The following is a 24,583-nucleotide window of genomic DNA, read 5'->3' as shown; positions in this document are numbered from 1 at the left end:
ACTATTTAATTTGTTGCCATTCAATAATTCGCGTAATTTGCGAAAATGTTCCGGATAAAAATTCAAGAAAATTTAAACCATGCTTGTACATATAAAATAGTACAAAAACTACCATATTGCATGGTAAAAGTAGCTTTATTAAACTTTTATCCCTCTCTATTTACAAGGATGAAAATTCGATGGCACAATGCAGCATATGCATGTACCTATATCAAAATGTCACCTGTATCTCCAGAGGCACTGAAATTAATTACGTTCGCATAAACATGTTCATTATGATTACGAGTTGTTGTTGAAAATTACGTGTTCATTCACGACGAAGCGTTGCGTGTGCAAAATGTTATGCTTGAAATGCGCTATTGAATGCATTTCCGTTTACCGGATGGAGCTCTTTAAACCGCATATTACCTATGTAGTGATGTTTCAACTGTTTCAGCACATCGAGGGTTCAACACTTTACATAACGCTAACCCTGAAGCGCAGGTAAATTCTTTTACTCCCCTTCTTATCAAGTGTACTATATTTAAAAAATTCGTTTCCCGAAAGAATATAATTTATATTCAAACATTGAAATTTTAGAATTGTATATATATCGTCCAATTGTATGTCCAACATAGAAATTATTATGCAAATTTTTCTCAATTATTTCATTTCGAACCTGAGCATTTTCGTGCATCGTCGTTCAATTTTTAATTTTACAAAAGTACTAAATTACCGTTTCGTACCGCCCACTCAAGGCTGTGATGATATTCGCGTAAGGAAAAGACGGCTCAATGATTGAGCGCGCTTTCAATCAACAGCGTATTGTTAAAATCCTGCAGTTTACGATAAATGTAAGTGTCATCGTAGATTTCAGTTTTAGTGGTAGGGAGAATTATGTAAAACAGCGGAACGAAACAGGGACTTCTACTTTCGACGACCGTTTTAATTGTATCTACCTCGTGGGCAGACGTTTGGAGATTTCACTGTGCATATAGTATTATACCACCATGAACTATAGCGACACTCTGGCTTGGACTGTTTCAGCGGAAGGCCAATTCGTTCCTCGAGTACGAGCAACGAATACTACTACTGTCTCTGCGGATACATTACCATTAACCAGCCTCAGTTCTTGACTCTTCCTCGATCACTACGGTGGGCTCACTCAGTCGAACACACGAAGCCGAATTTTCAAGCCAAGGTGAGTCGGTGTAGCGAAATAATAAGTGGCATCAAAGTACCACCGAATTTAATAGCGAAGTAACAGCAAGCAGATGTCTGAATACAGTGTCATTAATAATATCAAACAGAATTTCTTGACCTCAGCTTAAATGGGATAACAAAAATCGTGAACTGGTATCCTTGATTACGGTTGTTTTCTGCCATCAATCTTTGTTTAATGGCACCCTAACGCGAAACCATGCAGTAGTATTCTAATCATAGTTGGCCAGTTACCTTATTTTCGTTTTCTTTCTGCTTTATTACGAAGTGGAGTAATTAAAGGAATTATTACTTTTTATTACTTTGTTCTTGGAGTTGTAATAAAATCGAGGTGGTGTTTTTTTATTCTTCCATTGGTGTCGTCTTTCGTGGTTCTTATCGATATTTCATGACACTGTAGCGATCAAAATATGGCACATTACTTATTACTACAGACTTTCTTATTTTTTCTTGTTGGTTGGTTCTTTATGTTCTAAGGGATACAGAATAAAAATTAAAAGAATAATATCTATATTTGTTTGTGAATATATTTATTCGTAATATCGACTTTGACATATGTTATAACATTTCGCAGACAGAAAATAGAATTCTGTTTTTTTTAAGAGATTTTTTAAGGGAATATTTTGCTTAATCAATGTACTAATTAATATTCTTTGATTAAAAGTAGAAATATCAACTATAAGAATATTGTTAAGAGTAAAAATATTTGCAAGGGAAATTATTTAAAAAATGTAAATAACGATTTGATGAGTATTTTAATGTGTTCAATCGAGCCTGCGAACGTTTGCCACAGAGTACAGTACAGTTACGTCCTCAGGGCATCAGACAGAATCTTTCGCAACACGTTTAAAAGTATTGATGGCTACTTAAAAGTAAAACAGGAATGGCACACTTAAAATGCCCTCGCTTACGTTATTGTGTTTATCGTGCGTTTTATTTTAGCGTATGTAGTGGTACACTCAATTATTTACTTATTTTATTCTCCAAGGGGTTCGGCTTTCTTGACATAATATTTATAATTTGAAAGGTACTCTTTGTCAGACTAATTAAATATTCTGAACGTTCTCTGCCCTTATACGTAAATATATCTTACTTAAAACAATAATAAGGTACAATTAAAACTATCTGAAGATGTGTACTGCTTCACATTTATTTATATTAATAATCAGTTAAGAAAATAAACAATTTTCATTGGATTATATAAAGTGCTTCGTATTGAAAAAATTATTGAAAAAATTTCGATTCATTAACATCCACCTCACAAATTTTATTTAAAAAATTATAGATTGGAATTTAAAAGAAACATCGTAGAAGGGAACTTAATCTAATGCATGATTATTAATATGTTTATGAATTATTGATGGGATCATCCGAACCGCTTCTGATGTAATTGTATTGCAGCGGTAGATGTTAGAATATTCAAATTAAAAATGTATGGAGATTGTGAAAACACTTGCACGAAAGAGAAAGTAGAGTATGTCAAAACCTGAAATACGTATATGGCTGTATCATTTTAATTCTTAAACGAATATACCATTGACAATACGTTGCGTAGTAAAATATATAGCATGCGGGGGATTGAAAAGGATCGATGCAACCACTGAAATTTTTCAAAGAAAAGTCTTTTAATGAATACAAATAAATCAAATAATTTTTTGTAATAATCGAATAAAACTTAATATTCGTGGACTTTCAGGAATATTTTTAGCACAAATATCTTTATTTGCTGCTCGAAATATTGTTCCAGTATTAACATGGCCATTTTTCCAGCGATGTGGTGGCTCTTACTGATCGCGTTTGCCTGCTTGGCAAACAGCCACGAATTTGAAACAGTTTACTCTTGGGACGTCGTCGACTTCAACTTTCCAAATCAGAGTTACCGCGATGAGTTATGTTCTAGTGGAAATTACATTCCAGAAAATAATATGCCTCTTGGCCTGCATATTTGGGAGGATAAAGTATTTATCACTGTGCCACGATGGAAGAACGGCGTGGCGTCGAATCTGAATTATGTCTCAAAGGATGACAAATCGAGTACGTAGGCGGAAATCGCAAAGTTTGACTCTAATTTAAATGATTTCTAAGATTCCCATATGACACAATAGCAACCCCTATATTCGTCAAGATTGGATACCTAAAGTCAATTTAAAGAACAAAGAATCGTGACTTAAAAGCACATTTATGGAAACTTTATTGCGATGTAAAATATAAACATATGAATATCGAAATCATACAGATTTAATATGCACACATTATAAGTGAAATATTTGGAGGAGTAAACAATTTTCATGATATGCTACTACTATGATATACGTACAACTAGTAATACAGTTAAATATAATACTACCATTAGTAGAAACAATATTACAAGTTCCTCAACAATCATTTTTTAAAGATGTTTGTTAATCTATATAAGTTAACTAAGTTAACTAAAAATTTTGCTATAAAAAAATAGATTTGGAAAGTCCTTTACCGTTTTGGGATCCGAGGCTTCGTTCTCGAGATATTAACAGTTGAATATTAGCGGTGGAACTTCCGGACCGCGCGGTTTAAAGCCGAAACAGCTGAGCGCGCGGTAGTGTGCGATGAGTCACTACTCCGCGCTCAGCTGTTTCGGCTTTAAACCGCGCGGCCCGGAAGTTCCACCGCTAATATTCAACTGTTAATATCTCGAGAACGAAGCCTCGGATTCCAAAACGGTAAAGGACTTTTCGATGTCTTCTTGCATCAGGATACTGCATGTTCGGGATTGTTCCTCATTTTTCGGACACTCTGTGTAGGGGTACTAGTGTTAAGTTAGTGTAGTGTGAAATCAGGATGATATTAAAATACAATATTTGATCGTTTCGTCAATCGTACGATTAATGAATATCGTTTTCACACAGACTCCCCGAAATTGACTCCTTATCCTAGCTGGGAAACTAACAAAGCTTACGCAGATGGTATTGTGAGTATTTTCCGTGTTAGATCCGATGCTTGTGGTCGACTTTGGGGCGTCGATACTGGTATCGATGATATTCTAGGCAATACCACTGTCGTGCAACCAATAAGAATCATTGTGATCGATCTGAAAACCGATCAGGTAACGTAAGAAATTTTCTTGTCTAATTAATACCTTTTTATTTGCCCTGAATTTTATTCCATTTCCCTTGTTCCATCAAGGCTCCAACTAATAAATACGTAGTTAGAAACTAAGTCGCATTGTGCTCAATTTTCTCATCTATTTAACGGTACACCTACATGTCTATTGTTTATTATTTTATCGCTGCAGATACTTAGAGTTTACACTCTGAAAGATTCAGATGCCACTGATAATTCCTTCTTCGCTGACTTAGTCGTTGATGTCGATCCGAATAATTGCGATGATGCATACCTTTATACATCGGATTTGGGCGGATACGGTATGGTGGTTTATAGTTGGGCTAAGAACGATTCATGGCGAATCACGCACAATTTCTTCCACTTTGACCCGCTTCATGGTAAGATGTTTTACTTTCAAGAGATCCTCATTTCATATCATTGATAGCTACAAGTAAAACGTAAAAAGAGAACATGTGAGAATGATACACTTTTATAATACACAGTGTAATTATTTATTACTATTAAGTTATACAAAATGCTTTGAAATTTTTATTTTTTTTTTAACATTCGACGAGACACATATTCCAAAGTTCTTTTCTCCTTTCTGTGTGTACCTTCTACAATCTGCGCATACATCTATTCCATTTACTTGCTCGTTTTATTATAAATACAGTTTGAGACATCAGAAAATGTCATCTGAAATTATACACTTCCAATGGCTCCAGCTGCAAATATTTAAAACGAAATGTGCTTTACTTAGAATAGCTTAGCATCGTTCATAATTTAATTCAGAATTTCGTGAATTTTCGTATAATGTAATTTCAATTTAAAGTTTATATTTTTAATATCCTTGCCTCGTGGACGTTTCTCTCTAAGTCGTCAGGACTTCAAGTCTTCATAAATAGTGCAGTACTTGAGGAGAGCATGTCAAGATATCCAAAAGCATCGATCGTACAAAAGATAAAATTTTACAAGATTCACCTCGTTCGAAAAAAAGTTTCTCTTTAATTTCACGTGACAATTTTCAGTGAAGTCGATTATTATTTACTACTGAAGAAATTCATGGGAATTCATTTTTAGGCAATTACAACATCAGTGGTCGCAACTTCCAATGGACTGACGGTGTTTTCGGAATGTCGTTGTCGGCACCAAGAACCGATGGATACAAAACTTTGTATTTCCACTCGATGTCAGGCATCACTGAATTTTCAGTGTCTACAGAGGTTTTGCAGGACTCCACATTGAAGAAGGCCAGCGATTATTATGCGTTCCATGTCGAGGGGGTCAAGGGCCCCCAGACACAGGGACCATCGTCTCTGATCGATGAGATGACTGGTATCGATTATTTCACTCAAGTTAACAAGAATGGAATAGCTTGTTGGGACACCAGTGAAGATTTGAATCCAGATACTTTCAGTAAGTAGATGCTAATAAATTAATCGAGCCTCCTTGCTCTTAGAATTTACTTGCGGTAATCAGAATTAGGAACAGCTTTTAAAAGAACCTTTTTCATTCGCTCTTACGTTTCGAACTTCATCCATTTATATTTCAGCAGTATAAAATATTGACAAAGGCGATAATTATTCATTTGCACCTACATTTTGAATAATAATAATAATCCTTCATTACACCAGTGGAGTTGGAAGTTATTCTCAATATTACATCGTCGAAATTCATCAAATATCAATTTCGTGTGTTCCATTTATATAAAATGATTCAAGATCGTCGATCGGAAAAGTTTTTCTCCACAATTACCAAGTAGTGTTGCGAGATTCGAAGAATATTCATTTGCACATACATATTTCCATATTCCTGTGCTCCACCCTTTCGCATTTTATTAATGTGAAATAATTGAATATCTGCCGCCTTATCATCCAGGTGTCATCATAAATTCACATCTGTTTTTACCGCTTCTTTACATTCTAAATTCAAGTTTCTTTGTATTCATCGTTCATTCTTTCAAAGATACTTTGCATAACACTGATCAATTGTGATGTAACGGTGTTCTAAGAAATCTTGCGGGCATCCAGCACAGAATACAATACTTCGCCATATTAACGTCCAATTGTCGCTTCTTTTTTCCAGAACTTGTAGCTCAAGACAACACGACCATGGTATTTCCCAACGACCTGTCCATCGACCGATCGACCAATAAGTTATACGTGTTGTCCGACAATTTACCACAATTTTTATTCTCCCGGTACGACCTGAAACAGTGCAACTACTTCCTCATGGCGGCAAATCTTGATTCGCTGACGGCTCTCTGCAAGAAAAATGCTTGACACTGTGGAAGCCCGTCTCTCGTGGTTTAATAACTTTACGTTGTCCTTCGAAACTCCATCCGGACTTGGAAATAATTGTTTCTTATAGCAGGTTAATAATTAAATATATTACGGGTTTCACACATCGGGTTTAAATTACATTTATTCATTGCATTAATTCTTTCCTTCCATCCCTTCTATTTATATTATTATTGTCCTATTATAAGGTTGCTACTTTATTGCTGTGTTTTCTGAATAACTCGAGAATATTAGTCTTCACCAGGATTCCCACTATTCACCTTTATTTATACATAGCGATTATACAAAAGAATGCCCCGAATTGTTTACAATTTATAAACAAAAGGCCTCGCAAACTGTCGTCGCTGTAATTAACGGTAATTTTATTCAGGCTACAGTTATGTACGTCTAATCTCCTTTATCTCCATGTCGAGCTCAGTCCTTTGCGTAAAACCACACTCCCTGTTGCATGCACAGTTTGTCTTGTATTTACAAGTAGGTTTAAAGTAAAATGCATCGTGAGAATTTTTCCATCGCGTCGAGGTATCCTATTTTTTTTTTAACCAGAATTATTTTATGGAAATTAGGAGAAATAGATGATAATCAGAACGCAACTGTCCTAGAAAGTTGTATGCACGGTACAATTTTATGGATAATGGAAAGAGGGGGTATTTTGACTTATAAATAAAATCGTTCCTCCGTTCCTTGGTCCCGATTATACACTTATCACGCACATATAAAAAATGTAATGGAATACAATACATCTTTGGAGGCTCCTTGATCACAGGATGGCACACGTTTTCGACTGGAATCAAGACACGGTACATTTATTAAGGAAAATTGACTGCTGCTTTGTGTGTGTAGAATAATACCGGCGAAAAGTTTGGAACCACTTGCTGATCGTCCTTAAAATCACGTCGTATAAGAAATATTTTTCTAATTCCGAAGTTAACGCTTTTAGTGGCGATTGCAGTGTCTTTGACACCCAAACATTTTAATATCATATCGTGTCGTAGAGTGCTTCCAAAATTGTCGACGGTACCGTCAAGGATCCAGTTCCTGATCACTTAAGAGTAACTACAGCGGGTTTTTAAACGTGTAAAGGGAAAATTTAACAAAATTTAAAAGATTTTTTGTTATTTCAGCAAATCTATGTTTTATCTTTAATTTGGCATTTAAAAAAAGTGCACACGTAATAATAATTATTTTATAATTTAACTTTGAAAGTGAAAAATGCAAAGCAGTTTCTGATCACATTCGCACGTTTTACTATGAGCTATCAAATTTTGCGTATAAATTTCAAAATACTTCATAATTATTTAGTAATTTTTTGGAATAAATTTGTATCATAATAAGCTTATTATTTTGGATTATTTTCCTAAACTGATCAGGAATTGGGTTCTGATCAGGAACTCGGTCCTCGACGGTAGTGTACAAGAAGTCGCGAAATAACGAGTCAAATCGAAATATGCAAAATATTCGCGTTAATATCAATCGGAAAGTACGAAATCGTTCTACAATTTGAAGCTTCATTTTTAAATATCAGCTATTCGAAGTTTAAGAATTCATGTCTCAGCGCACGTTATGTAAATCAAATTGTAAGCTGATAGAACTAAATCTGGAATATTATTTCAAACTGTAGAATAAATCGCAAATGTAGGGCAAGCATATGAGAAGCATAGGAAAATTAGTTAAATTATAGAAAATATAGAAATTAAATTTACTGTTCTCGCGTATAAGTGCGCGTGTCGTTATTAGGCATTTAAATAGCGCACGCAGTAAGGGGTGGTCCTTAAATTACGTAAGGCTTTTGGGGGGGGGGAGGGAATCACGAATTTCTTACATTTTCTTACAGAGATGAGAGGGGAGTCAGGTAGCGTCTTACGTAATATTTTTCAACCTAATTTTCAATAAATACAAATTCTATCATTAATGTTCCAGAAAAGTAGTTTCAGTTTAAATTTCACGAAACCGAGTTAAATGAATTATATAAACCTTCAACAGAATTTTAATAACTGAAAAAATTAAGTGTAGAAAGTATTACGTAAGGAGGGAGTTGCAATATTAAATCTTACGAATTCTTTTCCTTGGGGAGGGAGGGAGTACGAAATCGCTAAAATTACCCTTACGTAATTTAAGGACGACCCCTAAGCGGGTCTCCTGAATTCCAATCGCGTTTACAGTGGCAACGAAACCACGGATTACAAAACGGTAAGAGACCTCTATCTTTCTTTTGGTATAAAGAATCTACATGTTTCATTTTGAACAATAACTTTGAGTCAGCCTGTACGATAAACGTGAACCGTAATTTGTGTACCTTAGGTTTATGATTTACACTACTAGTTGCCTTTGTACCATTCTCCACAGCCTGCTGCCTTTTGCCTTTAAACATCTTCGACATTTTCCCTGCGAAATGAAAACAGTAACAGGTCACCATGCTTTATAACAGAAGCAAATTCTCAGTATTTATATATGTCGTGGTAATAAATTTATTAATCTACGAAGATCGTAGTTATGGTGCGCGAATATTTCAACGATAGTAACGTCCTGAGTTTCTGCAGAATAAATTATAATGGTATTGACCGTTCTGTTTACCATTTAATTTCTCTTACCAGTTCTTGGCGCTGGTGACTGCACCACATCAGCGTCATCGTGGGCATTTTCGTTATTCACATGCTGTTCAATGACTTTATCCTTATCATTTTCCCTGTCAATTTCTATCGCCTCCTTCATATCGACTTTAGACCTCGTCGACCTAGAACTTACGCTTTTCGTCGAGGATTTCGTTGACACTGACCCTTGTTTCTGAATCGATTCATTGCTGTCAGCCGCTTCTAGTTTCCCAGGCATAGTTTTCATCTCTGCGATACTCGCGTCAACATTTTCATCTTCCTTTTCTATGGATTGTGCCCTCTCTGTTGGCGAATTGTTACCGCTTCCTGGTTTCAGCCTCGGTGGTTTTGGCGGAGGTGTGGAGCCGGATGGGGACGTTTGTTTCTCTGGACTAGCCTCTTCCTTCGCGCTCTCATTGGCCATGATTTCTTTGTTCATTGCTTTTGCTCTATCCTCCTCATCATCGTTCTCTTTGTTATCCATTGTATCATTCTCTTCATTCGTCTGTTCTTTAGGCTCTGTATTATTATTTGCCTCATCTTTGGCCATTTCGTTATTATGCTCCTTATCGTCCTGTTCACCATTCGTCACTTCAGGCTTGTTTACTTCTTGGACATTGTTTTCTGCATCCACTTTCATGCTTGGCTTTTCATTGTCATCTTCCTCTTCCTTGTTACCATTCATTACGTTGGATCCTTGGGGCTGGTCTGCAGATAATGGCACCTCTTCTGAAGTCGCTTCCGATGGCACTTCATTCGACTCGACGGTCGATGATATTTTCTTCGGAGTAACTTTGGGAGATCCCCCGGGACTGTCGGGTTTCTTTATATTGTTCATGGAATCGGTGACATTATTGGTGACAGTGTCTTGTTTACTCGTCGCGTTTTCTATCGTTGCTTCTATCGTTGACGAAGGAGCCGTTGCAGTGGTCATTTCTGCAGATTCATGTTCTCCGTTCAATTGTTGGATCTCCTTTGCGTGCACTTTCTCTTCGCGAACGTCACTTTGCAGCTTATTTACAGGCAGCTTTAATGGCGGCAGGGAATTTATTTTCTGACTGTTCTCCTGGAATAAGCAAAGATTCGTGTTTTCTTCTCGAAGGAAACGTGATTTCGTGTGTGGGATTTTTTATCATCGTAAGAATACGAACTTTGCCTATGTTTTTGTGATAGTTACCACAGAATGATAATTTTAACATATCTAGAAAAGGATATAAGTACCGTTTGCGTTGTTTCCATTTCCCTTTTGTATCTCTGAGCGACCAGAATCGTATGACAGCCACCACACGCAACCTTGAACGTTAAAATCATCGATAATTATTTAAATAAATATCGAAACCAGGAATCGTCTGTTACTTAATTAAAAGCGTTACGCGAACGCGTCGGTCATGTAATTACGTTTGAGACAAAGAGTCCCTTGTATCGTGGAGCGAAAGTCAATTCGTGAACGTTGTTCTCGTTTTCTTCTAATCCCAATTTCCCATGTCTTCCGTCACCGCACGTGAAGAGCTTCCCGGATTCTGCCACGAAAATATGGCTAATTATATTTTGGAAGTTTCATTGTTTTCTAAACATTTTATGAGACGATTCTTTGTCTAATACAGAGAAGGTGTTTTCTTTTCAAATATTTGTTTGGAAAATATTTAAGTTATATAAAAGATAATGACTGAAAGATAATTATTTTTCGATTCTAATTTTTTCCAGAAGATTAGGAGAAATTTGCGGGCAAATTTTAATTACCAGTGACAATGGCAGTGTGACTTTCTCCGCAAGCAATTTGAGTAACCCTTTCATCCTGTAACGCGCCACGTGGAAGAAGTTTTGGTGTGTGAAGCTCTGCAACATTCGTTCCCAGTCCTAGTTGCCCACTCGAATTACTTCCGGTGCAATATAAATTTCCGTTTTCTGTAAATTAGAGCAGGGTATCGTGAAGATTGTATCTGTTATGTGGACAATCCATTCGGAAGTAATTTTCCCACTAAAAGGACGAAAGTAAATAAAGATCTAATTACTTGTTTTTTTTTGTTCATTTTTTAAAAAGAAATTTATAGAAAAGAGACACGATTCGTCTTTACAGAAACTACGATTGCACATATTACAAAATGACAGGGATCGTAAAATTTTATTCAACAATTCGCGAAGAGCGTTTTATATATTCTAATAAATTAGCATTTCATTTTACGTTTGGTTGCATTAGATTAATTACTTTCACTATTCACATTGAAATTAGAAGTGGTGTTTGTTTTGGCGAGTGCCTATTTTTAAAATAAATGCATAGTTGCAAGTAAAAACTACGGATTGAAAATATTTTGAGAAATTACGATTTAAGTTGCACGAGTAGGTGTCAAAAAAAATTATTCACTGCTTACCAGCCAATATGATAGTGTGATGACCACCACACGCTACGTGCACGGCAGGACTAGGTAACTGCATCTGTTTCGGTGCAGCCTGAGTAGAAAAATTGACATCGATTCCCAATTTTCCACTTTCCGACTCGCCGCAGACGTAAACCAGGCCGCTTTCTGGAAGCACAATTTGAGAGCCGGAAGTTGTAACGCGGTGTCACATTTTTCCTAAGTAGTTTATGAAATTTTATGATCGAAAGCTGAAAGTGTTAATGACGAACAAGCTAAGTTTCAAGCAAACTATGTAGAGACACAGAATTCTTTGAACTCAATATCGTGCACTAAAATTTGAAGAGAAACGGTATATACGAAATACAACAAATTCTACTTTGTTACTGGAAAAATTAGTGTCCAATTGTGACATAATCTTTGCATCTTCATTTTAGAATCGGAAATGACTAAACACGTCCTTTTCGATAAAAGAGAAGCCACACAATACATCTTACAAGGGGAGAGGACACCATGTGGTAGACACTGATTTTGATGAGCCTTGGCACGATGGATCTATGTCGAAAACAAGTAAATAGGTGACCGAGCGTTTCTGCCAATAAACTAGAGATTAATACTAGAGATAATTACATGTAAATTATTAAAAATTTCATAGTGGCCGTGGGGTTTTAGTGGGTGAAATTCCCAAACTACCCTGGCGCCCGCGGGGAATTCCCTTCTGGAGGAGTTGGGGTACCTTTTGAAGATGTCTCCGCGTTAAAAAAAAATTATATATTTTGTTTTATAAATCATTTTTTTATATATTTTTTTTTAACTTGGGGAAATCTTCAAAAGGCACCCCGACTCCTTCAGAGGGGAATCCCCCTGGGGCGCCAGGGTAGTGTGGGATTTTTACCTTCTAAAACCCCACGGCCACTATGAAATTTTTAATAATTTCCATGCTAATATCTCTATGGTGTCCTCCCCTTGTTAGAGTAATTGGTCACATTTTGTTAATTATTGTGTTTTAAATAATCACAACGCAGGCGACAAAGAGTAGCAACGAGATATAAGTGTGTCGTTGAAGGAGTCATACTTTTAATCAGCGAATTACCTGTTAGAAACGTAGAATGGTAGTAGCCTGTGCTAATTTGTTTTACAGGTTCCGGGATGTGCACTTTCGTCGGTTTATTCACCAAGCCAGACACGTCAGGTAGTCCCAGCTGACCCTCGAGATTGCTGCCCCATGCAAACACACGACCATCGCTGGTGAGGGCAAGCGAGTGATGGGAACCAGCTGCGATTTGAACTATCTTGGACCCAGCCCGTCCGGAATCGTACACCAGCACTGGGGAACTGGAGCTGTCGCCTATGGCGGAAGTCCCTCGGCCTAGTTGTCCTTCCTGGTCACTGCCGCAGGCGAAAATCTTCTGTGACCCTGAAACAACATTACTTCAGCGTCATCGAGACTCGAAGGTACGATTGAACAGATTGCAGTCGTTTTTTTTCACAGAGATTGGCTTCCGATGATTCGAAAGAATTATCTAAATATCTAAATCGACGAAGGATTAACAGTCGCGCAGGCCATTACTTGGTCACAGCTGCGCTGTAGAAGTGTACTTTAAATTTTTATGGAAAAAATACCACCATGGAGCTTGGAAAAAATAGATTATCATTAAGTCTAAGCAGAAGTTGTGCTTAAAATTGAAATTAGTATCCACTGCGTACGATTAGTAATTAATATTAATGACTGCCGTACCTCTTACGGCAATTAGTGGTATTTGTAATATTAGGGTGATTTCTATTTATATTGAGATATTAAAAATACCACTCCGTGCATGGAAACATGGAAATGAAATGTAACGATTCCAGCAACGAGTACTTGTTCAACTATGTTAGCACCAGTTTTTGAACGAAATGAGAAGTATATAAGTTTTTTTTTAAAGTCTTTCAAGGTAAGACTTACGAATTCTAGTACAAGGAGTTTAAGAATTGCAGAGATTTCCAATCTGATATCGACGTAATTACTGACTTAAGCCGAGATTAAACCTCGCATAGGAGCATTGAAATTGGATGAGCATTAGAGTAATTAGCCATGGAAACTAAGGGTGTCACGGAATGTGGTGTAAGCGCGGCAGAATGACAGATAGAGATCTTTCGAATGAAAAATGTGGTCGTGACATGCTTCGTTTTTTAAAACTTAGCTGATGATTTTCTTTCCTATTAATAATATTATCCGATCACAAATCTTATCGGAAGGTAGGCTTTGCAAATGCATGGTCGTATGGAACGTGTTAGCAGTCAAGACAAAAGCTTTTTTTTTAAAGAGGAATAAGAATAAATATACATAGTTACTCATAAACATAATCGTTCATTTTACCTAACCAATAGTCTGGGTAACTTTTCTTGGATACTAATTTATATACTCCTTTAATTCTAACGAAATTAATTTTACTTCAGAAATCTAACAAATATTTCATCAATATTTTATTATCAGAAGAAGAGTTTAGAAATTATTAGTCAGTTATCTGACATTAAAAATAATACCGTTTTAAATCACAGTGATTTAAAATCTATGCTTAACACTTTTTACCTTTATTCGTGATATAGTTAATTTTTTATATTTTCCTTTTCGTCGTAAAAGTAATGTACGCGTAAAAATTTACTTTGCGTAATTTAGACAACTTAACGTAACACGATCCCGTGCAAGGGCGAGTCAATTAATTTTCAAGTGTACAATAGCTGCCTTTGTAGTTGAAAGGAAAAGCACCGTTGGGCAGCTATTTTTAAATTGAAAGTTGAATGACTGGCGCGATAGAAGAGCTTGCAACATGCAATGTCACGCATGTAATTATACGGAGTTCCTGTATTTAGAAACCTTTTGGCATCCATACTGTGAACGTGAATAAAGGATGTCTTACCTGTGCAAATTAGAGTGTGCGCTCGACCACATGCAACGTGTGTGACCCTTTCTGGCTTCAGAACTGAAAACCATGAGTAGGTATATATTAAAAATTCAGCTTTTAATATTTATGGAAATGTATGAAGTTATGTTAGAAATGTAAGAATTTAGGAACTTAACGTAACTAGGAATTTCGTAAATTTAGAGAATTTAAAGTAACTAGGAAGTTCTTAAATTTAGAGAATTTAAAGTGACTAGGAATTTCTGAAATTTAGAGAATTTAAAGTGACTAGGAATTTCTTAAATTTAGAGAATTTAAAGTGACTAGGAATTTCTTAAATTTAGAGAATTTAAAGTGACTAGGAATTTCTGAAATTTAGAGAATTTAAAGTGACTAGGAAGTTCTTAAATTTAGAGAATTTAAAGTGACTAGGAAGTTCTTAAATTTAGAGAATTTAAAGTGACTAGGAATTTCTGAAATTTAGAGAATTTAAAGTAACTAGGAATTTCTTAAATTTAGAGAATTTAAAGTGACTAGGAATTTCTGAAATTTAGGAGGTTTAAACAATTTTGGAATTTCCAGGATTTACGATTTTTTAGAGAATTGAATTCACTGTATGCAGAAATTTTAAGAAGCTACACGTTTCTTATTAAAAATTCGGAATACGTCATTAACAGTACCAATGACAATTAAACTTGTCATACTTGTTGGAAAAGAATTTTAGAATACTTCTGGTAGAAGGAATACAAACTTTTCACGCAAGATGGTTTGCTAATGTGATTCTTATGGCCAAGACCCAATTGACCCCAATCGTTGCTTCCGAAAACGAAGAGTCTACCAGTTTCTGAAAGCAAACACAAATTTGTAATTTCAAACTTCTTACTTAAAGATAGAAGGTCCATTTAATTTCATGGCATTTCTGCCGCATTTGTGACACATATTTGTTACATCCGATACACGTACCTATAAATGCACGAATTTACATATTACTCCAAGATGCATAAAATTATTTTAATACATCTAAGGCGAGGAATAGCAACTGTTTTATTTTTTAATATCTGGAACCTTCTTGTTTTTCTCTAGCACCTACCCTAGTAGCACAATATATAGGTTAAATATTTTTTCCAAATATTAAAAAAAAATTTTTTTGGCCACACTTTTTAATATCACAAAAATGTTGATTCCAAATATTATATACACATACTGAAAATGTGCTAAAATGTTCTAATATTAAATAAATATCTTCTTATATTTGGACAAAAATATTGTTTTCATAATATAAAATGAATATTTCCCGAATATTCGGAAAAAAATATTTTGTTTCTAATATTAAATAAATATTTTATTTATATTTGGATAAAAAAAAATTTCTAATATAAAATGGATATTTCCAGTATATTTGGAAAAAAATAATTGCTTCTTAATCTAGAATAAATATTGCATGTATATTTAAATATGAAAAAGCGATTCGACCTCTTTTTAATATTGGACGTTGGTATGTATATTCAATATTTTGTACTACTAGGGTATCAGCCGATAAATACTTATAAGAATGAAGGAATACTACAGGCACAATACAGGAGAAGTGATATATAGTTATTACTTAATCCGTTCCACAGTAATTTAAATATCCACTTAATTAGCCTGAAAAATGAAACTTTGTAAACAACTTAAGTACAGTAGATTCTTTATCTCTCCACGCTTTCCGACTACTAAAACTTTAGATGCCGTACAATAATATATTATCTGGCGCAATATTTCATTCGAGGAGAAAGCTCACGTGTTCAGATAATTCCGCGATTCACTGGAACTGTTGATAATAAAAGTATATACAGTCTAGTTGTATAGGTATCTTACGTGCACGAGCATTGCGTGGCCATATCGATTTACTGGACAGTGGCTGTCCCTATGTAAGCACAGGTCGACTGTAACTTCTTCGCGAGGCATGATACAGAAGCTGCAAATCATGGGAATGCGTTACCACCCCCGCGATTATTACGCAGAAATCGACGGATCAACGTTTCACCCCGTGAAATATTTATGTAACAATGGCGATCGCCGATTTTGAATGGTCCTTTGAATTAGATTCTGAATCCTATTAATTTCGAATTCGACTTTAATACAGATTTGGGAAAAAGGAGCTTCGATAGAGAAAAATTTAATAGAAATGCGTTAATAGGAAATAAATCAGTGGTTCTATTGATCAGTACAAGTATGTACTTTCAGGGTACACAAAGTGAAATATAGTAGGTACAGCATTGTGTTGCTTGTGTTCATTGTAAACATTCTGTTAATAACAATTAATATTTGCAATATCCATAATTACTACAAACCGTAATAATACGGTGACGTAGGTGAAATACGTGATTGGAGCGTACTAGCATGCAAGAAGTTAAAAAGAGTCTGTAAACTCTGTTCCAGGGTAAAAATAAGCCTGGACTTTAATAACCCTTATCAGGCCCATATTAATTCGTTAAACGCAACAGACGGAGTGTCAAGGGCCTGCGAAATTTCCTTGCTTTGCGAAATGTTTCAGATATAAAGAAATAATATAACTTATTTTTAATTCTGAAATAACAAACAAAATTTTAAAGCGTAATATTTTGTTAGAAATATTTATTCCCTGTTCAATGTGTCTAAGGGCTACTGGGGTCCTAATGGAACTCTGACAGGCATTATAAATATTTTAAAAAACAAGATATGAATTGCAAAGTGGTAGAAATCTCGTTTCTCTTAACGAACTCAGGGATTAGTTCGCAAGTATTGGTTAGAAGAAGAAATAATAAAGAGGATTTAACGTGGTCACGTGTTTCCGTATTATCGAAACGATTACCAGCATTCACGTGTCCGCCTATTGATTTCCTTTAGAATCAGGACCACGCATTCGAATTGATAAGGTAGCGCATTAGACATTCATTTAACACACGACACACAGGCAGTCCACAAAAGTTTTCGCGGGTGTGTGTACTAGTACGTGGAAAAGAAATTGAGTCATGTCGCCGGTATTAAGTGTAGGGGTGGGTTATAAATTATTCTAGCAGCAAGGAAGAAAGTATTGTTTTGACACGAGTGGAAAGTAACGTGCTCGGAACGCTTCACTTTGTAAAGTTGATGGAATTATAGTGGTTTTGTACGCACAGTGATTTTCGATGGAATTTTTTGTTTACATAAGTCATAGTGGGACAGCAGAATATCGAATTATGTGAAACGTTTCGAGTTGATTCCTTCGATATTCGGTGGAAGTCATTTTCCAGAAGGAACGACTTCATCTTGGGGTTTTGATTTATTTTGTGGTAAAGACAGTAAAGAAGGATCACCTTTACACATAAAGCGATACTTTAGGGAAATTCAGGTACTTACGACAAATCACGGCAGAATGTTCGTCACCGCATGTGATGGCGATGACCGAGTCCTTGCGTATGAAAAAGTGCGACGCTATATTGTCTGCAAATCGGCTGCGACCGATTGTAAACACAGCGCCAGTTTCTGAAAAATTGTACAAAAAAATTTCGATTAGATTTCAACGCTTCTAACTAATCATAATTCAGTATTATTAATTTCCATTTGTGTGTTCAACATCCGTACCTACCTCGAAACAAAGTTATTGTACAGATCATAATTTGCATATAGTTACACGATAGATATTACAGTTACAAATAAAATTACAGACATTAATACAAAATTAATTGACAATTTACAAGTAGGGATTATTATTATTTTTATTATTGCACGGGTATAGTAGCCTTTAGTTTACAATGATAAAAAGAAGAAAAATTATTATGAAAACAAAATATTTAATAACTAAAATAAAGGTGCATTACTGTCTCTAAATTAATTTCCAAATCACATTGCCAAAACTTCTCACAGGGGTTTGCATATTGCACCTTAAGGTCTTCTCACACGAGACATTTTCTTGGATCACGACTAATGTTTCAGGTACATTCGCACAATTTCTATTCCCTTCTAGTTGTCTTACATCAGCACTGTCTCTCGCAAATATCTTAGTCGCGAGCCAGAGAAGTGTCTCGCGTGAAAACGTTTAATTTCGTTGAAAACAATGGCAGGACTGCCTCACGCTTACCCTTGCCACTCGCAATCTCGATAGACTTAATTTTACTTGCCAAATTTAAAATTTGCATATCTGCCATCTAGCAGTTTGCAATGGTCGTTAATGAGAGTACAGGGACACGTTAAATCTCCAATGATTTATTTAAGGAGGTTAAGGCGATAACACGGTATCACTGGGCGAATCGCTTTCTTTCGTGTCCAGCACGAAATGCCCGTCGCGCAAAAACCGTGAGTCGAGGAGAAATCCAGATAAATTTTCCTAATGTTAGAATCGTCACGTCATCCACGCGAAGTTCCATCGAAATCAGTTACTGTGAACGAGAAATTTCCAAGCTTCGTACCGTGTCCATTTGAAATTGAAATACCCAGAGCTAGGGGTGGCTCTCGCCTAATCAGGCTGCAGATAAATGAGTCGTTAACGAAAAACTCGAATACAAAGACACGTTTGGTGGATGGAAATCTATCGAATTCGGGATTGGTGGTGGAGGTAATTTGAAAAATATGAATTTTTCGATGATTACTTTCACGCAATTTTGTAGATATATAAAAATAATGCAATTTTTGTTTAAACTCCCTTTCGATATCTCGGACCGTTCTTGAGATATTCCACGAAAAATGAAACTCTGCATTTTTTCAAGGGGTGATTTCACTCCCTAAAGCCGCACTATGGCATCAACAAAAATAGGTTTGTGTGTTGTACTCTACTTGCACACGATGTTGCATAATTTTCTGAATTCCCAGGTTGCCTAACTTCCCTTGTTGCTGCATCTTTCAGTAGCGAAGATGTTTCATTGCAAAAAAGTCGTGTTAACCCCGCGGGAGGCGCACCCCATATTGTAACACAAGTTGTCGCTACCGGGGCAAAAATACCCAAAATTGAAACGTAAAAAACCACGGTTTCAGAATTTTTTTTTAACTTTGTAATTTTTGTGCTAAAGTACAGTGTTTTAAGAATCAAACAAAATTGATGAAATATCTTAAAATCTTTATTAAAGTTCTTTAAAAAATTGTAATATAAAACAGTCTTCATATTTTCGCAACTAGCGCCTCTGTGGTAAAGTTCACCCCGTAGCGCCTCCCGCCGAGTTAAGAATAATGAAAAGTGTGCTCCGTGTTGCTATAGTTAACAACGGTAAGGAAACATTGTGGAAGTTAGAAATCATTTAATTTCATTTTGGGAAGAAGCTAAATCGTACAGAGGATTTGAAAAAAAAGTATAAGAATGATAAGAAGGCATCAGAACAGAGGAACTACAAGAAGAATCTGCCACTTCCAACGTTTCTCGGATATGACATGTACAAAGCCAATATCAGGTGCACGATATCAAAGAAATCTAATTATGACTGTTTTATTACAACAGAAGATTAGAAGCGAAATGATTTGAAACCTTTTGCGCTGCGATTACATTAATACAGCGATGAAAAATATTGGATGAACGGCAGGCACCGTGAGTGCTTACAAAATAATGATGGGCTTTCGCGTTTAATGTCCAATGAAAGTCGCAATTTCCATCGGGCTGACGCGAACAGCATTACGCAGCAGCTATAATTTCCATAAAAAATTCCATTACCTTCTTTTACGAAAATGAACTTCGAAATTAATTTTTGTAATCCCTCCAGACGCGCAACGGGGTGATGATTACACGGACGCGCGTTTAAATTGAAATGCGTCAGGAGAAATTTGGCATGGAGGGGAGCGAAGGTAACAGCTTTGGAGGTAAGGGTGTCGTGCTTCATTCACAATTGTATCCCCCTGCGATATGTATACAGCGATTGTGGCTACGTAGCCTCGATGCGAATGAATTTTTAAGGCCGACCTCGGTGGTCGTGACTGTCCTAAATGAAAGGGGCTGGGGAATCTGTGATTGTCACGGGGTGGGGTGGCAAATCCGCTTGACCGTTGAAATTATCGTATCAGCACCTCGAAGACTGGCCGTTCGACCAGACGGGGTAGTTTTAGTTTCTAATTTCTAAAGGTCAATGATGCAGGGGCTGGTGTAAATCCTCCGCAGCGCTAACGTTTATGTTCTTGTTATCAAAAGTTCAAACGTCATCCCTTTGCATAATTCATCGCGCATTCATCTTTCGGCTAGAACGTGCTCTTTATTTGCGTTGACTTTAATTGCCAATTACGCTATCAGGCAGTGCTTTCGCGGTCTCTGCTTGGGGAAAATTTACGCGTGCGGAACGGACTTTTAACGAGGAGCTCAACATGTTCCCGTAGGGGTAAATAGAGCTAGCTTGTTGGAGCGATGAGTGGTGAATAGGAATAAGCAGTAGGGACTTATTCCGGATCAATGAATGAATTTTTGTTTAGTGATTTAGTCAATCCTGCTCGATTTAGATTACTTTGTAGATAAATAATCATTTAAATATTGTTCTCAATGTAATATTCGTGCGAATGGCAGTAAATAAGAGGGGGGCTAATAAAATTTTATTGAAGTTATGGGACGTGACGCAATCAGGTTCAATGGAAGTAGTATTAAATCCTATGAGAATACCTTGAATGATAAACGATGTACTTGTAAATATGATTGAACCTGATTTCAGCCCCTCCACTTTTTTTCATTTCTCAAGCATTCATAGATATTATAGATATGTATATACTAATACCGGTGATCAGATTGAAATATCATTTTAGAGAGACCCAATGCTCCAAAATTTGAAGTATTATTAAAGTGCATCTGCAAATCTTACATATATATATACTCATTGCAAAATTCTAATCTGAATAAATGTCACCAAATGCTTTCCAAACACAAGAAATCAAGTATTTGTTTATATAAATACTTCCGCTAATTATTGAATTCATAACTTGTCGCATTTCTTATAAAAAAAAGTTCAATGTATTGTCTTCTGAAAAGCATTCAATTTTTTATTTTGAAGAAGCTTATGACAGAATGGTTAAAGAAAATAACTCCAATTTGGTCCGAATTCCACCTCACACGAGTATAATAGCAAAAGGAATGGGAATAAAGCAGCGGAAGGAGTGATGAATCTTCTGACCCAATCTGGCACTACAATTTATTCATGTGTAGGTATTTAAGTGGCAACCGGGAACGGCACGCTTCCAGTGCCATTTTACACGTTACGGATGCACGTGATAACTCAGTATTTTGACTGTATGTAAAAAAGTGTCGCGATGCAATGTCGAGCTGTGTGTACAGTGGAGAATGACTGAAGTTATTACTCCCTGGTCCCTCGATGTAGAACGTGTCCTTATTTTGAGACGCGACATGCGAGATGGTAAATTCACAGTGCCGATACCATCGATGCGCTCATTTTCTACCCGCTGGTACTGCGTCGGGTCGTTAACCCGTGAATAGCATGGTTTCGTTAGTCATGAAAACGTATTACATTCAATGCATATGGCAGTGAATCAGATCAATTACAATATTTAATTCACCGTCGCGTAGAGCAAGAATAATCGAGTACTGTTTTTCCGTCAATCATACTAGAATATGACGCATTAACGTTAAAGGGCCATCGCCTGAAATATGGTATTTGGCTTGGTCCAGAAGAAAGAACAGTTTAACAAAAAAGAAAATCTATGCGGAGATAACTTGCTCCTGTACATTTCCCTCCTTTCTACAAATCTTTCATGGATACACATGATTAATAGTATATTCAAGATAAACAGAAAAGAAAATCAAAGGATTTACAAAAGTAATCTCGGAATTTCATAAAATATATAAGAAAGTGCATTTCGGGTAATTTGAATGTTGAAGATATAGTCAAATTTGCTTCTCTGTGCTGTGCATAAAAGTGTGGTAATAAAAAGTGATACCAATTCATAAATAATACGTTTTCTAATGCGAAAAGAGTAGAAAATGTAAAAGAAACGTGCAGTTTCTTGGCAATTGTAATTGTATTGTATTACATGTTTAATATATATTTTTAAATCCATCAATCCCTTCTCCTTTGAAGCAATTCTTTCAGTTGCTCTCGCATCATTAGGTGCGATTTTGCGAGAACGATTTTTCTCCTATAAACAGTGTAACCCACATTTCCGTAAAAAAATGCAACGGGGAATGTAATTACAGATAATTCCACTTTTCCAACGTATGCGGAACAGTTACGCATGGCACTATTACGTTGGTTTTATGTATACTAATGCAGTGAATGCGTACAAAAGTTACTTTATTTTCCAATTGTAAATAATATATTACAGAAACCATACAACCAATAATTTCACCGATGAAAAACACTAAGTAGATTGAATGCGTGCGATTTCTATCACCTGTAGGCAGATATGGTGATCATAAGTAATTGAAGAGAAAGCTCCGCGTTTCGATGCTCCTAACGCTAATTAATTTTCACGATACATATTTTCACTGATACAGAACAAAGGTCAATATATCGACACATTATTAATTGCAAGTTCACCGAACTTACCCACTAAACCACTCGTTAAATGCTCTGTGAAATTAATGGAACAGTAGCCAGAAGTTTGTAATAACTTAAAAACAGTTGAGTTCGGAATATACATAGGGTAAACCAACCAGTGAATGACCGAATTGTTGAATCTATGGACCCTTTAGATTAATACTTGAATATATTTATGTATAACAACAAAACAACGGTTGAAATTGCATTTAAATTTATTTTTCTTGAAATTTCTATAAACATAATCACTTATTCTTGTCGTAATTTAAAAAAAGAAACAATTATAAAATGCAAAACGTGTAGAATCCCAGTAAATGACCGCATACTTTTAATAAGAATAATTGTACTTATTAATGTTTGCTTAATACGCGTAACTAAAAATATAGGATATTAAAAGTGCAACTACACTCCATTTATAAACGTATAATAATGTTTAAATTTACAATTGACATTTCATTGCCTAATGGTCATTCACTGGTACGCGGTCAATTACTGGTTGCTTTACCCTGTATAATTAAATTAATATCAAACATCGATTAAATCCACCTTAATGCCGTAACATGTACCGGTTCGAAAATTTCAAGGAACATAACCATAGCTTTGCAATAGGGCGTAGCGATACTATATAGGCGAAAATTTCAATTTTAATTTTCAGTTGGCCTAAATGCGGGATAATTGTCTTTTGATTAACCAAACACAACTTTAAAAAAAAATTGGAAAATATTCATGTCTGCAGGTTCCTTTTTCTCCTAAAAATGATCATATGATTACATGATCATTTTTAGGAGAAAAAGGAACCTGCAGACATGAATATTTTCATATGATTACATGATCATTTTTAGGAGAAAAAAGAACCTGCAGACGTGAACATTTCCCCAAAATTTTCGTACAGTTGTGTTTGGTTAATCAAAGGCCAACTATCCCGCACCCAGGCCAACTAAAAATTCAAATTTAAAATTTCGCCTATATAGTATGATTATATAATCATTTTTAGGAGAAAAAAAACCTGCAAACACGAATATTTTTCCAAATTTTTTTTTTTACAGTTGTGTTTGTTTAATCAAAAGACAACTATCCCGCACCCAGGCCAACTAAAAATTCAAATTTAAATTTTCCGCTCCGCCCTACTTTGCAAGTATCCGTTTCAAAGAGAGCACCAGCTCAGCCCATTTGACCATGCTAATAAGAGATCAGGGACACGGAAAGAAAGTTGCGCGATCGAATGAATTATTTGTCCTCGCAGTTGCGTCTTTCCTAAAGCAGGCTGTTCAAGGTGCATCGCATATGCGTTGCCGGAGTGCCGGGCCGCCGGCGTCGTGCGAGAAGAATAACAGCACTGGTTCGAGAGAAGTGGCTCGAGGGGTGCTATCATTTCGCGAATGAAGCCGTCGCTTGTACGGAAATCGGAGCGGGTGCGTGAAATTGTGCGTGTTGCGTGCAGTTTCATAGAACGTTTACCAGGTATGGTCTCTAGATCCGACAGGCCCATGCTTGCACGTTGCGCCGCGATACTTGCAGCTGACTAACTGCCGGTCAGGCATGGCCTATCATGGTGGCGACTTGGACTCAACGTTGCCTGGCAACTGGAAATCAATTTCCAATGGCAACCAGGCTGAACGTGGCTTGTCCCAGCGATAAGAATGGGAACGATCGTTCGAGCGTGTTCCGCGTGAAAATTAAAAACGATACACTATTGCCTGCGTCCAGTGTGCCCCTTCGCGC

At 36.2% G+C, this 24,583-nt stretch overlaps 2 protein-coding genes across 3 annotated transcripts; one reads left to right on the top strand and one right to left on the bottom strand.

Annotated features, from left to right (window-relative positions):
- Positions 1 to 998: 998 nt before the first annotated feature.
- Positions 999 to 6,687, top strand: Y-f (yellow-f). Its single transcript, XM_076830598.1, has 6 exons — positions 999 to 1,180; positions 2,971 to 3,234; positions 4,086 to 4,282; positions 4,472 to 4,679; positions 5,362 to 5,697; positions 6,367 to 6,687. Exons 2-6 carry the CDS (start codon positions 2,973 to 2,975, stop codon positions 6,561 to 6,563), a joined length of 1,200 nt encoding a protein of 399 aa, XP_076686713.1. The 5' UTR covers positions 999 to 1,180; positions 2,971 to 2,972; the 3' UTR covers positions 6,564 to 6,687.
- A 496-nt stretch (positions 6,688 to 7,183) lies between these two features.
- On the bottom strand, positions 7,184 to 24,352 carry LOC143378686 (uncharacterized). 2 transcript variants are annotated; one of them, XM_076830597.1, is made up of 12 exons: positions 24,320 to 24,352; positions 17,769 to 17,894; positions 15,160 to 15,252; positions 14,427 to 14,489; positions 12,620 to 12,943; positions 11,542 to 11,694; positions 10,913 to 11,077; positions 10,571 to 10,692; positions 10,394 to 10,465; positions 9,173 to 10,238; positions 8,878 to 8,966; positions 7,184 to 7,365 (listed from the first exon to the last, which is right to left on the bottom strand). In XM_076830597.1, the coding sequence occupies exons 1-12, from the start codon at positions 24,348 to 24,350 to the stop codon at positions 7,342 to 7,344; spliced, it is 2,328 nt and encodes a 775-aa protein (XP_076686712.1). In that variant the 5' UTR covers positions 24,351 to 24,352; the 3' UTR covers positions 7,184 to 7,341. The 2 variants fall into 2 exon arrangements, with proteins under 2 accessions (XP_076686712.1, XP_076686711.1); XM_076830596.1 differs by lacking the exon at positions 7,184 to 7,365 and having other exon boundaries at positions 8,386 to 8,966.
- Between the last annotated feature and the right edge of the window lie 231 nt (positions 24,353 to 24,583).

This window comes from Andrena cerasifolii, chromosome 2 (genome assembly GCF_050908995.1).
Source record: "Andrena cerasifolii isolate SP2316 chromosome 2, iyAndCera1_principal, whole genome shotgun sequence".
Lineage (NCBI taxonomy): Eukaryota > Metazoa > Arthropoda > Insecta > Hymenoptera > Andrenidae > Andrena > Andrena cerasifolii.
The sequence above is the reverse complement of the archived record's forward strand: the minus strand, read 5'-3'. Positions and strand labels throughout refer to the sequence as shown.

What these genes read in the sequence shown, in the direction of transcription:
- LOC143378686 (XM_076830596.1), bottom strand. Translation starts at nt 24,350, where the DNA reads ATGGGCCTGTCGGATCTAGAGACCATACCTG. An exon ending in CAAACCATCTTGCGTGAAAA is followed by an intron (nt 14,490 to 15,159) that starts GTTTGTATTCCT and finishes CATGGTTTTCAG; the next exon opens with TTCTGAAGCCAGAAAGGGTC. An exon ending in GCACACTCTAATTTGCACAG is followed by an intron (nt 12,944 to 14,426) that starts GTAAGACATCCT and finishes ATGTTGTTTCAG; the next exon opens with GGTCACAGAAGATTTTCGCC.
- Y-f (XM_076830598.1), top strand. Translation starts at nt 2,973, where the DNA reads ATGTGGTGGCTCTTACTGATCGCGTTTGCCTGCTTGGCAAACAGCCAC. An exon ending in CTCAAAGGATGACAAATCGA is followed by an intron (nt 3,235 to 4,085) that starts GTACGTAGGCGG and finishes GTTTTCACACAG; the next exon opens with ACTCCCCGAAATTGACTCCT. An exon ending in CCACTTTGACCCGCTTCATG is followed by an intron (nt 4,680 to 5,361) that starts GTAAGATGTTTT and finishes ATTCATTTTTAG; the next exon opens with GCAATTACAACATCAGTGGT.